The sequence below is a fragment of the Pongo abelii genome, chromosome 1, assembly GCF_028885655.2.
Source record: "Pongo abelii isolate AG06213 chromosome 1, NHGRI_mPonAbe1-v2.0_pri, whole genome shotgun sequence".
In the NCBI taxonomy this organism is placed as follows: Eukaryota; Metazoa; Chordata; class Mammalia; order Primates; family Hominidae; genus Pongo; species Pongo abelii.
In genome coordinates, this window is record NC_071985.2 from 31,993,061 (window position 1) to 32,008,431 (window position 15,371).

At 38.4% G+C, this 15,371-nt stretch overlaps 1 protein-coding gene across 4 annotated transcripts in view; it reads left to right on the top strand.

Moving 5' to 3' along the window:
* Nucleotides 1-10,739, top strand: part of GPATCH2 (G-patch domain containing 2) — a 202,254-nt gene extending 191,515 nt beyond the window's left edge. For all 4 annotated transcript variants that reach the window (XM_054520354.2, XM_024252597.3, XM_054520362.2 and 1 more), the window contains one exon: nucleotides 6,892-10,739. In XM_054520354.2, coding sequence (XP_054376329.1) covers nucleotides 6,892-7,112 — 221 coding nt within the window. In that variant the 3' untranslated portion in view covers nucleotides 7,113-10,739. The remainder of the gene's footprint in view (nucleotides 1-6,891) is intronic.
* Nucleotides 10,740-15,371: the final 4,632 nt, after the last annotated feature.

Below are 15,371 nucleotides of genomic sequence, written 5' to 3' on the forward strand. Positions count from 1 at the left end.
TCTTCATCTTCGTGGATTTATCTACCTTTTATCTTTGATGTTGGTGACCTTCAGATGGGGTTTCTGTGCGGACGTCGTTTTTGTTGATGTTGATGCTATTCCTTTCTGTTTGTTAGTTTTTCTTCTAACAGTCAGGCCCCTCTGCTGCAGGTCTCCTGGAGTTCATTGGAGGTCCACTCCAGACCCTGTTTGCCTGGGTGTCACTAGCAGAGGCTGCAGAACAGCAAAGATTGCTGCCTGTTCCTTCCTCTGGAAGCTTCCTCCCAGAGAGGCACCCGCCAGATGCCATCTGGAGCTCTCCTGTATGAGGTGTCTGTCGACCCCTGCTGGGAGTTTTCTCCCAGTCAGGAAGCACGGGGGTCAGGGACCCACTTGAGGAGACATTCTTTCCGTTAGCAGAGCTCGAGCGCTGTGCTGGGAGATCTGCTACTCTCTTCATAGCCAGCAGGCAGGAATGTTTAAGTCTGCTGAAGCTGTGCCCACAGCCACCCCTTCCTGCAGGTGCTCTGTCCCAGGGAGATGGGGGTTTTATCTATAAGCCTTTTACTGGGGCTGCTGCATTTCTTTCAGAAATGCCCTGCCCAGAGAGGAGGAATCTAGAGAGGCAGTCTTGCTACAGCAGCTTTACTGAGCTGTGGTGGGCTCCACCCAGTTGGAACTCCCAGCAGCTTTGTTTACACTGTGAGGGGAGAACTGCCTACTCAAGCCTCAGTAATGGCAGACGCCCCTTCCCCCACCAAACTCAAAGCACCCCAGGTCGACTTCAGACTACTGTGCTGGCAGCAAGAATTTCAAGCCTGTGGATCTTAGCTTGTTGGGCTTCATGGGGGTGGGATGTGCTGAGCTAGACCACTTGGCTCCCTGGCTTCAGCCCCCTTTCTGGGGGAGTTAATGGTTGTGTCTCGCTGTCGTTCCAGGTGCCACTGGAGTATGAAAAAAAACTCCTGCAGCTAGCTTGGTGTCTGCTCAAACGGTCGCCCAGTTTTGTGCTTGAAACCCAGGGCCCTGGTGGCGTAGGCACCCAGGGGAGATCTCATGGTCTGCGGGTTGTGAAGATTGTGGGAACAGCATAGTATCTGGGCTGGAGTGCACTGTTCCTCAAGGCACAGTCCCTCCAGGCTTCCCTTGCCTAGGGGAGGGAGTTTCCTCACCACTTGCACTTCCTGGGTGAGGCACCACCCCACCCTGCTTCTGCTCACCCTCCATGGGCTGCACTCACTGTCTGACCAGTCTCAGTGAGATGAACCAGGTACCTCAGTTGGAGATGCAGAAATCACCCACCTTCTGCACTGATCTCGCCGGGAGCTGCAGACTGGAGCTGTTCCTATTCGGCCATCTTGCCGGCAACTCCCCATGCATCAGAAAATGTTGATGATATAATATTGCAAGTTCAGTGTTCAGTCGGCTGAAAGGGTAACATTTGGGATCAAATGTCCTAAGTTCAAGTTCTAGCTGGGGTACTTTTTAGCTAATTGACTTCGGGCAGCTGAATTATCTCTCCAAACATCAGTTACATCTACAAAATGGGGCCAATAATACTCCCCTTTCAGGTTGATAAGATCAAAACAAATTATGGATACGGAAGCATTTATAATTTATAAGGGCTGCAGACATCATTGTATTCATGTTATCCAAATGTGTCTGATATATTTGTGATATATTGTCCATATACAAATTGCGATATATTATTCATATACAAATTGAGAGAACCTAATATTGCAATTCATGTATTACTCAATGAATTTTTTTAGTGGTTTGTACAACATCTCTGCTAAAAATTCTTATAGGGAATCAGGTAAAGAAATGTGTGTAGGCTTTTGGAGTAAGCTTAACCAAAGTTTGAGTCCTAGCCTACTCACTGTGTGGTCAAGGTTAAGTTACTTCAACTCTCTGAGGACCATTAAAATTTCCTTTTTGAATGAAGGGTAGAAATAATGAATGTCAGATACCTAACAAATACACCACATGCTTTGTGTAGGCATGCTTTCTAGTAGGAAGACCAAAAATGGTTCTGATTATATTGTAGCAGATAAACATTCCTGTCTGACTTCAGGGCCAAAACAGTTTTCTATTTGTAAGATTTTATTTTTTTGAAAATGCATACTGTTTGATACATAAGCATTCCATAAGAAATATATTTTGGTTTAACTAAAAACGTATGTTAATAACAATACTTCCTCCCCTAAACATGTCAATAACAGATCATGTCTTTTATTCTTTACAAAGTTTTTATCACTTAAGGAAAAAAACTAGTTTTACATTAAATTTCTGTTATTTAAATAAGTCAGTGCATCATATATTTATGCACTTAACTATTTAAACTGATTTTAATTAACAATAGTATCATGAAGTATGTCTGCAATATTGCAGATAAAATTATAGACTAGTCTGAATTAGTGAAGCATTTCTATATTAATAAATGAAATAATTAAAACATTAGACGAAGAGTAGTAACACCTACCACTTTCTCTTATCTTAAACTGTGCTTAATGCTGTTCCTTGAGTTCATAATAATAATAATCAAAAATCCATGTCCCTAAATTAGTTACTGAGAACAGAGGACAGTATCATAACTTATCATTGTTATAACGTTGCTAATAATAATGAGAATAGCCCAGCCCCTCAGCTGGCTAGTCAGGTAATGGCAAAAAGAGTATGGGAAGAAAGAGTGATCACAAACTAATAAATGCCTTGTGAATACAGGGTAGGGACAGAGGCAGAGTGCACTAGCTGTTCTATGGGAAGCAGCATGTGTCACCTCCCCTTCCATTGGCTGTTTATCCAACATCAATACAACACTTTATGAGCCAAATTACTAAACAAGCTGCCAATTAGTCTTGCAGTCAGCTGGATAGATTAGTGGCTAAGAGAGGCCGATACAAGATTTTCATCTCTTGAGCCAATTATGCAAGTGAATTACCCTCCACGGTACTCTTTGGAAGATTTGAGGGGAAAGGACCGACTCAGCTGTAATGGATATGAGAGATCCAGCAGCCAGGAGGCTGGGAGCGGAAGCAGGCAGAAAGGTTAGCAGGCGATGTATTGCTAAAGCTGCCGGAGCAGGAGAGCCTTCTAGGAAAGGTCTTAAAGGATTTTAACACTGCCAGGAGCCAAAGAAAGGGAAATTATGGTTGTGGTGTCTACTGCGCTGAGGCTGAGTTGTTCCACTCCCAAGTCTTAATCTCATAAAAGAAGGATGAGAAGCCAACAGTAGCTTTCACTCTAGAATCATTTTCCATGAATAATGAAGTATCTGTTACTCTTTTTGTTTTTTAGGTTGTGTTTCTATGAGGAAAGATTTAGCGTTTGAAGAATAAAATGTTCATTTTTCTTCTGAGTACAAGATAATGCTTTCTTTTATGTTATATTGTTTTATTTTTATGAAGAAGAGAAATGAAACCATCATTTAAAAAAATGAGAATGAGTTCTTTTCCATCTATATAAAAACAAAAGCATGAGAGTATGATGGTCACCCCTGGGCTACCCTGCTTGAAATACCAACATTTTTCAATTATAATAGTGAATCAATTATCATTTGCTGTTCACTTTAGGACTGAAAATTCACCATAATTTAGCAATTTTTTAGAAATACTTTAAATTGGCCTTATTGTTTTCTTAAAATTAAACAAATTTTAATTATGAACTTTTGCAAGCTATCCTATCAAAAATGTGAGTAAACAGATGTATAGCCCAGAGCAGCATTAGACCTCTGGTCTGACTTTAGCTTAGGGTAGAAGTAAATTAATTCATGGCAATCACTGAAAAATCAGGGATATGAGACAACATGCTAAGGCACCGTTTAACCTGGCATACCTGATTAGCAGCTGTCCAGAAAAAACTACATACCTTGGAGGTCTGTCCTGGTTACCACCATAATCATGACTTCAAAATAAAAAATTAATTGCTTTTTTGTTATATTAAACATTTTTGACAAAAGATTTTTATGTTGTGTGTGCGTGCATGTGAATGTGTGACTAAGAGGTCCATTTTTCACTGTCACACACAACACACACTCACACATATATTTATAATCTCTGTATATGCATTTTGCCCTTCTCAAGTGGTCAATAATGTTAGTCTGGAATTTTTCTTTGACATTAGATGTTGCCACTCAAGAGGCAAGTAGTTGAAGGTTCTTTCTGTTACATGTTAAGGTACTTGTTTCCATGAGCTATGAATCCATTTGAGAAATCCAAAGCCAATTAATCATTGGCTAGTTCTTACTCCCAGTAAGGAATTTAGCAAATGGCAATGATGTGGTCTCTTCTTGGTCTTGAAATGCACTGAAGATTGAGAATACCAAAATGTTTAATAAATGGCTTTGAGAATCAACTGATGATTACTCCATAGTAAATAAGAGGAGTGTAGGTATTAAAACTCATGTCTAGCACTTTGTGGCTTTCATTGTTCTACAAGTAAGAATCACAGAGGGTGACTCACTTGCTGTTCCCCACAATGTGAGATACAAATTACCAGAGAAGATACACTGTTGGTTCAATGCTGACATTTCTTTTACTATTATTTTATTTTTTACTGTGAAATACATAGTTCAAAGAATACACTTAAAAATGTATATGTACAGTTTGGGTGCGGTGGCTCATGCCTGTAATCCCAAAACTTTGGGAGGCTAAGGCAGGTGGATCACCTGAGGTGAGGAGTTCAAGACCAGCCTGGCCAACATGGTGAAATCCCTTCTCTACCAAAAAGTACAAAAATTAGTTGGGTGAAGGCACACACCTGTAATCCCAGGTACTCGGGAGGCTGAGGCATAAGAATCACTTGAACCCGGGAGGTGGAGGTTGCAGTAAGCCAAGATTTCACCACTGCACTCCGGCCTGGGCAACAGAGTGAGACTCTGCCAAGAAAAAAAAAAAAAAAAAGTATATGAACAGTTTAAAGAACAATAATAAATTGGCCATTTGGATAACCACAACTCAGGATAAGAAAGAGAACACTACTATACTCTGGAGTTTCATCGTTAATATTTTTGTTATTCTTATTGATGTTTGAGATCCAAGGATCCTTCTCTGCTGGTACCACCATTCTGAACATAGTCTCAGAGAAACAGTAGAACAGAAGAGTTCCAACTTTTTTTTGTAGTTGGGGAGAAGGTGCTGTAATAATCCTGAGTCAGGGAAGAAGAAAACTGATGATGGGAAAGGGGTAGGTGCAGGGTGAGGTGTAGGTTGGTGCTAAAGAGACTCACAAACCTTTGAGAGAAGTAAGTGGTTATGTCAACAGCTGACCATTTCAACCTCTGTCTAGGAAGACATGGTCCACATTTCAGAGCAGAAATATGCTAGAGCCAGGACTCAGCTGCTATACCACAGGCATTCTACAGATATTTGGAAAGTGTAGTATAGGAAGCCTATGGAGGGAATGGTGTCAAACTCTGTATCCCTGTAAATTTGAGCCCTGGTGGAAAAGATTGGGCTGGGCCGAATATGTTCTCACTAAGACAAAGGTTCTTTTAAGATAGACTTTCATCTCTCTCTTTTTTTTTTTTTCTTACAGACTCCAATATTAGTTTGTCTGTTAATCACTTACTTCTAAAAGGGGAGTAACCATGAGAAATGCTCTGATAATTAAGACTTCTGATTGCTTGTATCTGGTTAGCTCCAGATTTTCTATATTCTCTTTTCATACACCATGATCTAATACCTGCTGCTAGAGAAGGAACAGAAATGAACCAATCAAGGAAAGAACCAACCTGTACCACACCTGGGACAGATCAACCAAGGCCAAGGACAAGCCCAAGCTTGCGGTTGAAGGAAAGAGCTCAAGTTATTGTATTTTTTGAGTTTTATGGTGTTTGTTAATTTCTCCATCCTTGGACTTCAGATATCTAGTACTTCTGAGTTTTTCCCTAGAACAAAATATACAGTATCTATGCTCAACTTTTTCTATAAGGGCCTACAAGAAAAAATTAAATTAGAAGTCTATTTTTGAAAATGTCATCAAAGAGAAAATGCTTAAAATAGATGCATTTCTCAATTACCTGCTAAGAAAATATGGTAAACAACATCTATATCTAAATTTCATGTTAAGCACTAGCCAATCTCCTTTTTCAAATAAGGAATGAAGGGAAGGAGGGAGGGAGGGAAGGAAAGGAAGAAATATATCTATCCCTGGAGGCCTGTGAAGGGAATTGTGGTCTATGTCCCTGCAAATTTATATAATATATTTTTTAAATTTTATAATATATATATATCTCTCTCTTCAATATTATTTTCCTCTATTTTCTTTCTAATAACTTATATAGTCATTTAAACATGGCCATGGAAGGAAAAGGAGGAAAGGAACTAAAAGATGCATATGTTACAGACTGAATAATAAATAATAAGGAGAGAGATTATAAGAATGTAAATTCCTAGGAATTCAAGATGCCACCAGTTGTGCTTTTTGTTTGGTTTGGTTTTAGTTTTGGTTCTGTTGAATGTCAAGGTCATGGGCAAATGTGAGATATTACAATATAGGCTGGTGATTTTCTGAAGAATCCATAAGGCTAACATGGTAATGAAAATAAATCCGTTAGTAGAGTACTTTATGGTTTACTGAGAAGTTTCTTTACATACATGATCTCATCTGTCCTACAAAGTTCTGTGAGATAGGCAATGTAGGTTGTATTATGGCTGTTTCACAGATGAGAAAACAAGAGCCCAGAGAGGCTGAATAGCTCACCCTGCTGTGAAGTGCTAGAATTGGAATTCTAAACAAGATCTTTCTTCCATTGTTTTCTCAACTACAAAAAGTATCCAAAGATGAATACGCAACCCCCTCTAGTACCTGGTTGAAAAACAAAACAAAACTTAGGAGAACATCATTTTCATAGCCTAATATCTTCACCTGTGTTCATACTAATTAATGTGTGCTGTTGTTTTATCATTTCAGGATTTGTAGGTGAAAATGCCCAGCCAATCCTAGAAAATAATATTGGAAACCGAATGCTTCAGAATATGGGCTGGATGCCTGGGTCAGGCCTTGGACGAGATGGCAAGGGGATCTCTGAGCCAATTCAAGCCATGCAGAGGCCAAAGGGATTAGGACTTGGATTTCCTCTACCAAAAAGTACTTCCACAACTACTACCCCCAATGCAGGAAAATCTGCCTAAGAAAAGCAAAGAAGAAATGTTTTACAGACTTTATTCACTATGTCCCATTGTTCTAAAATGATAACATGACTTCTGTTTTTGAAGCAAAAATCTACATTGCCTCAAACACATCACTCTAGCTTCCTAACTGCATACAGTCCTGCCATAGTGAGAGAAATGGGATTTCATCACAATTCATGGTGCTAAAATGAAAACCTCTGCCCTTTAATTTTTTTCAGTAATTTCCAGCTATTTCTAGGTAGAAAGAGCAGCTCGTTTCTCTTATTTATTTTAATCTCATGTGTCAGTACTTTCTGATGCTTTGCTTAATTCATGTATGTGTGCAGTGCTGTAATGCCCAGACAAATGTGAGCACACCCACCGGCTTCTAAAATGGGATAGACAGGAAAAGATTGTGTTTTATATCATCCCTATCTATTGTAACCCAAAAGACCTACCATTGCATCAGCGAAGTCCGAACACATCTTTGTTTGAAAGGCTTGTCAATTTCATATTCCTTGAATTGGCTTCTTTGTGAGGATTTTCTGACAGAGTGATACCCATTAATTTTCTATCCTTAGACAATGTAGTGTGAAGTTCACAGTTGACAAACAACAATTAATGTTTCCCTTAGACGTTTTGACAAAAATAAACCTCACCATTATTATCACCAGAGTGCCCTCTACCTTACTTTAATGCAGATTTTATAAATTTTACCTCATTTAGAACATAAAATAATTATTGAAAGAAAAATGTATTTTTTAAATTCACCATGATTGAAATGTAAATTCTATTAATCCAGATGTACTTCTACCTCTGTTTTCCCAAAGATTGATATTATTTTTAAGATCAACTCAAGTGTAGTAAATGGATTTAAAATTTTAATCATTGGAGTAATTTATCACAATATTGAATCAATTTATATGAAGAGTTAAATGGCTCTCCCAGAACTCAGATTTCTGGCAATGGCCCAACCCATTTAGAAGGTGAACGAATGAACAAAAGAAGTAAATGGTACTGATTTGCCCTTTCTAGGACCCAAGATGTTACTTTAAAACCTAGCAAAAGAGGTCGTTTGTATTATGTGCGTAGTATTGAGCTGTTCCTGAGTCATTTGCTTCATAGTATCAGAGATTCTAAATTGCTTTTAGTTTAGAAGATCTTTATTTATTATCCTCATTATTAACAACTTATTATGATGATTATTATTATCATTCTATTTATAGTGGCCTTTACTGGTTGAGTAAAGACTGAGATAACACACGTGAATCACCTTTCTAATGGGTTTTTAAAATCTTGTCACTTTCCAAAAGAGTTTTTTTGTTTGTTTCTTTTTTTTTTTTTTTGGACAGAGTCTGCCTCTGTCACCCAGGCTGGAATGCAGTGGTGCACTCTCGGCTCACTGTAGCCTCCCCCTCCTGGGTTCAAGCGATTGTTCTGCCTCAGCCTCCCAAGTAGCTGGGATTACAGGCACCCACCACCACACCCGGATAATTTTTGTATTTTTAGTAGAGACGGAGTTTTGCCATGTTGGCCAGGCTGGTCTCAAACTCCTGACCTCAAGTGATCCACCCACCTTGGCCTCCCAAAGAGCTGGGATTATAGGCCTGAACCACAGCACCCAGCCCCCAGAAGAGTTTTAAAAGGTGTTAAATGAGGTTTATGCATGTAACAGACCTTTCTCAGGTGGTCCCCTAAAAAAAATCCTGCCAACTAGGGAGGGGAAGGCCAACCTGCTATTTGAAAGCCTTCACGGTTTGCCAAATGTACATTTCTTGAGAATTATCTTCTTTCCCAGGGATATCGTACCTAGAGGACAGGTTGGTTAGGGGACTATGGATGACCAGAAGAGATGTTCTTTTGAAGCATTCTTGTTGGGATAAAGTAACCCCATGGTATCATTACTTTCTACAAGTTTTTTACTTAGAAATTTGCCATTTTCTTAACTGATATTTTCTAAATGCTCATTCTGTCTATGTAGCCGGGGGGAGATTATATACAAGTTTTAAAACTTCTTTGTGATAGTGTATTGTGCTCTAGGGTCTATTCAAAATTTGGTGTTTGAGCTTTTTCTTAATTTGATTGCTTGGAGATCTGCTAAAATCCTAGAATCTCAAAAAGCCAAGTTTGAAGCCACTGAGAGCAAACAATGAGGTCGTTGTGAGCCTGGTTCCACACTCCTGAGGACTTGGCTGTTCTTTTTCACCTTATTATGTTCTGATGGAGGTAAAAACCCTCGTAGTGAAGAAGAGCAGTATATATACCAGACTAGTGTATAGGAACTTCTTCATTAAATATTGCAGTCCTTATGAGTGCTCTTTATTGCTCTTCTGGACAGGTACAAATCTTCTGAAGCAACTTCTGTAGGATGTTAACTTAGCTTCTCTAACACCTAAAAAAATTCTTCTTTGTATTTTCAGCTAATAGAAGACAGTTCTTCATCTTGACACCTAGAGCCCTCTATGTGATTCACAGAGGACTTAAAATACTTCTTATTCTGTTGAAGTGTTTAATTGTACAGAATATATGTACTCTACAGTATATGTGAATCAGCACTCAAAGCAGAGAAGTGATAACATCCCAAGCTTCCCCCATACTTCTACTGACATGCCCTCAGTCTTTACGAAAACTCAGTGCAGACCTGATGTTCTGGTTGTACCTGAACTTAATTGGAGAAACAAACACAATTAAAATATGAATTTTTTAGTGTAAATCAAATGTCTTTCACCATCTGAAGCCCACTAATTTGTGTTTTATATATAGTTAGTTAATTTTTTGCCAGTTACGACGTCCATAGAACCCCAAGATTTAGAAGGTATCATGTATGTTTCCTCTAAAAGGTAGTAAGATATTTCTTCTGCTCTTTTGTGAAGCCACTCTTCTACAGTATCTGTAGCCTCATAGCAAATTAATTGGTTGTACTAAAAATTTTAGAGAGTGCATAGGTCTCCCTTTTCTATCCTAATTACCTGCAATAGCCTAGAGACGCTGAGCATGATTACATTCGCAACTTGACTGTTTAAAAAATTTGTTATACTTGATAATGACCAGACTGTGTGCTGGAGTCATTTGTGTTCTTCTTTTCTGCTACCCGAATACACTATTTAATTTGGTTGCTTTTATTTTTAAACTATATGGCACTCTTTTAAATAAACATTCATTGCTAATTAAAATCTGCCAATAAATTGGTCTCAGCATTTAAATACCATATATTTTATAACTCATACTGTGGCTATCAAACAGAAGTTAACACAGTGGGGGTAAAGATATACATAATGTGTACCTATAGGTGTATTTATAATGCCTGTGTGCAGTATACAGACATAACTACAAAATACTGCATTTTATTAATGTTTATTTTAACATTGAGAATTGGTATTCTTGTAAATTGAACTGACAATTGCTTCTATTCAGTACATTTTGTTTTGAGCAGATATTTCCCAAAAGAGAAAAAATCAATGTTGACATGATTTTTAAAACCATTTTCACCTGTATTTTGTCTTTCAAAAAGAAAAGTGATCTAAATTGGCATTGTAAAGAAATTGTTAGCAAAGAATATTTTTTATTTTTTTATTTTTTCTTTTGGTAGAAAGTTATATTAATAGTACAACAAAGAATGAAAGAATAAAACAATGTTTAAGAACATTATTTATAAGCAGTCATTGTCTTTGTGCTTTAAATGTTTCCCTTTTACCTTAGAGTAATTTTTTAAAAGTTGAAAGTACTTTAAAAATTTGTTTAAATGAGTACCCATTGACAATTAGCATTTAATAGTGCAGTTAAGTTCATTGTTATTAAGCCTTGAAAAATTTCAATATCTCAAAAAAATTAGAGAAAAATATTGGTAAACGTATTTGATTCACAAATGTATTCATAGCCAATTGTGAGCTGCTCTACCACATTTTCCTGTTTTTATTGTTTCTGTGACGCTTGATTAGACTAACTTGCTTAAGGTTTCTTTCTGCTCAAGGATTCTATGATTCTAATGTAACAAGGTACACACGCTCTCTCTGATCACTTAAAGTATCAGAGTTCAAATCTGTTACAATCACTCCATTTCCTTTTGGAAAGTTGTGCCTCTCATAAAGCTGCTTGGACATTTTAAGTGTTTTGTAATATGCATTAAAGTGTTGAGTTTTGTTTGCTGTAAGAGGCATTTCGCTATGTTGATTAAACTTATCTTTTCTCCCAAAAAACTGAGTAAAGTTGTTAAAATAAGTAGGGTTTTTTTTTTCATGCAATAGGTATTAAATACTCATTTATTTAACAGGCTTGTAGTAACATATACTCAACTGGCAAGTGGACCATGAAGGCGCCTTCTGCTGGGTTCCTACTAAGCAAAGACTCATTACTTTACACACCTGACACTTTAAGTAGATCCAGATTTGTCTCCAGCGAGTCAGTGCCATTAACTGGCAGGGGTATGATCTACTATTGCCACTTTTAGTTTTATCTGTACATCAGAGTTGTCTCTTGTCTTTGAATTGTCAGGCAGTTTAAATCATTCTCAGATCCACATACTTCCCTCCTGTTGCAATATCAGAATGTCCTGTGTTTGTTTCTTAATTTTTCAAGGCTGAAGTAAGGTTAAAATTGAGGGCTGTTTTTTGTGTTTCTTTTTTTTTTTTTCTTTTAGTTTGAACTTTCAAGATAAATTGCTAGTATTTTAAGAGTGTGTATAATGCTTGATTTTCCAGCTGTAAGACTAGAGATAAAAGTATAATAGTATCCCAAGTAAAACACCAGAACTATCTTCTGTCTGTTTGTATCTTCCTATTTCTAAAAAATAGTTTCTTTCTTTCTAAAAATCAATATTCTTCAATAAAAATAGAAAGACTGAGAAATAGTATACTAACTCAATATATGCTTTTCAAACCAAACAAATTCTTCCATCACTTATTGAAGTTAATTTCTTCAAATGCCAGGATTTCATATGTATGATAAGCAAATGAGTTTAGGGAAGAAAAAAACAAACTAAAGTTCTATTAGATGACTGACAAATCTAGGATTCTAAAGTGTCTCATTGATGGCTGTAGTTCATTATGGAAACAGTATAGATGATCTACATTGCATATATGAGGCATGAAATTCATAAAATAATTTTTAGATGGTTGTGAAGCACTTGGAGAATACACATTAAAAGTTTGAAATTTATAATGTGCAAAATCACAATATTTCTAATACACTGGCCACAGCATTGTTACATTCTCAGCAATAAGTACAGTGGTCCATAATCTGTAAGGCTAGGTTCTTGATCGTCCTACATCTTTATATGCCTGTCCTTTTATTGTACCTCTTCTAATTCCTTTGCTGTTTTTTTAAACACACATCTTAGTCTACTTCACATGTTTTAATATTACAAGACAGTCTTCCAAAAGGAGGAAACAATTGCCGATTACACAGGAAACCAGCATGTTTTGACTCCCACGCCATTGTATTTCTCCATTAAGTCCCTTAACAACTCAGCTAGAAACAAGCGGCACATTTTTTTCCCTGACTCAGTGAGTAATTGTCTGCGCTGCAGTGACAGATGTGCAATATAGCAGCTTCTTCAGGAAAAAGTTAACAGTTTGTCCAGCATGTCAGCTCGCTCTTTTTAGTGCTTGGGAGGTCTTGGCCCCATTATGGATGATTTAAAAATTGAGGCAAGCAAAGACCAGCTGCCTGCACTGAAAGCCTTCGTTAGTCGGCCTCATCTGCATTCCAGGACTCACTTACATCCAGAAATTGGTGGAGCCCCTCTGGCCACAAGATGAGTACGGGCTGACAATGCCTTGATTTGTTGAGAGAGAGAATAAATGGGTTTTTCAGAAGATGAGGAAATATCACCATTACTGGCCAATTTACAGCATTTTATGTTCTTCAAACATGTCACTTTTGTTATTGTTGCATGGTAATTACATAGTGAAACGGAAAGAAAACAAATTCTGGTTACGTATTCAGATGGATTGCAAAATCATATAATCCTGATAAATGCCCATTTATGATACACATGGATGAAAGGTTCATTTTAATTTTGAATGGCTAGCTCAGCCATAAATAGGATATAGGATTAAATTCCAGAGAATCTGATTACATCAAAGCAAACAGTCTTTCTCTTTACTTCTTCAGATTCAGGGAGATACCGTGAGGCATTTTCACAAACAGGATTTTCCTGAGACAATACAAAAAGTGAATCCAGAATTGCATTTTCAAAAGAATAACTCCCAGTGAAGCCCAAGAGAGATCTTGTTCTGGGGATCGGTTGGCCTTAAAGGCTTCTCAAGAAGCCAGTGGACCAAAAGATTTGGTGTGCCAAAAGATTTCCACCTTGGAGGAATCGCCCAATTTTTTGAAGCTCACATTCCTGGTTGCTTCTCAAATCTCACCAAATATTTAGAGAGTAGAAATCAAATGCTTTTCCTTGTGTTCCTCTTTGGAAGATTATTTCTCCCCCATCCCCAAGCCAGTTATGGTAAAACAATGTGGAAGTTTAGCTGATCATGAAAAGCTCAGAGATGCACGGGAACAAGGGGGAGCCGCACCCCAGGGCTACTACTTAAAATGTCAGGTGTGAAAAGTAATGAGTCTTTGCTTAGTAGGAACCCAGCAGAAGGATTCTTCATGGTCCACTTATCAGGTGGGTATATATTACTGCAAGCCTGTGAAACAAATGAGTACTTAGTACCTATTGGCTCCCAATTTTGCTGTGGCAGGGAAAAGGGGATAGAAGAGGTACATTAGCACTTAACTGATTTGGGCTGGGGTGGGAGGTTGGGGAGTGGTGAGAGACATGAGGTCACTTCTGTTCATGACCTGTTGGTCAGAATTGGCCACACAGGCCCAGCTGAATTGCAGAGAAGCTGTAGATAGTAGGGGAGCATGTGGATATTTGGTGAGGACTAATTCTGCCATATAATCTTGATAGGAAGCATCCAGACTGTGAAATATCCGGCCGGGCACAGTGGCTTATGCCTGCAATCCCAGCACTTTGGGAGGCCAAGGTGGGTGGATCACCGGATGTCAGGAGTTCGAGACCAGCCTGACTAACATGGAGAGATGCTGTCTATACTAAAAATACAAAAATTAGCTGGGTGTGGTGGCGCATGCCTGTAATCCCAGCTACTCGGGAGGCTGAGGCAGGAGAATTGCTTGAACCTGGGAGGCGGAGGTTGCGGTGAGCCAAGATTGCACCATTGCACTCCAGGCTGGGCAACAAGAGCAAAACTCCGTCTCAGAAAAAAAAAAAAAAGAAAAAAGAAAAGAAATATCGAAGCAGCCTATACCATATTTCATTGAATCTAAGATGCCATTGATTTTAAGATGCACCTCAATTTTATGTACCATTTAGAAAGAGAGAAAAACTACCCAATTGCAGTGCACCACCCATGACGACAATGTATCCCAATTTCGGCTTTCTGGGGAGAGAGGGTTGGAGAAAAATGTTCATGTATTTTTACTTCCCTAAAGATCCCAATGAAGGCTGGCCATGGTGGCTCATGCCTGTAATCCTAATACTTGGGCAGGTAGGGGCAGGCAGATTACTTGAGGTCAGGAGTTCGAGACCAGCCTGAACAACATGGTGAAACCCCTTCTCTACTAATAAAAATAGAAAAATTAGCTAGGGGTGGTGGTACACGCCTGTAATCCCAGCTACTCGGGAGACTGAGGCACAAGAATCACTTGAACCCGGGAGGTGGAGGTTGCAATGAGCCGAGATCATGCCACTGCACTCCAGCCTGGGCAACAGAGAGAGACCCCGTCTCAAAACAAAACAAAAAAATAAGAATAAAATAAAAAATAAAAAAATCCCAATGAAGATAGTCATATTAAACAGTCGTCCTAATTTCATAGCTGCCCCCACCATGAGCACACCCTTAATAATAAACTTTTGCTGTGGTTCCAAATGATACTAGATTTTAAAAATTACATTTGACTAGAACCTATAAACAATAAAAGTACAGAATTTAACTACCTGTCACTCAGTGACTAATTTCTCACTAGAGCTGACTGCAAGTCACTCAGGAAACATCAGCCATGTCCACCAAGGCCTTTGAAACCTACCATGGCTCTCCCTTGCATATGCTGCTGATCGCACAGAACCATGAAGAGAGACACAGAACCCAGTGCCCAGCTCCAGTGGAGAATAGAGTTGTCCCAGGACTCTAAGAATAGCTAATGTTTTAACAGTTTCCTCAGATATGCTGTTTATTACAGATGCTCAGGTTGAAACTCTGTCTTTTCACAGTCGTTTTGGGAGTATATTCTAGAACAGTGTCTACCAGTCTTCAGAGTGCATAA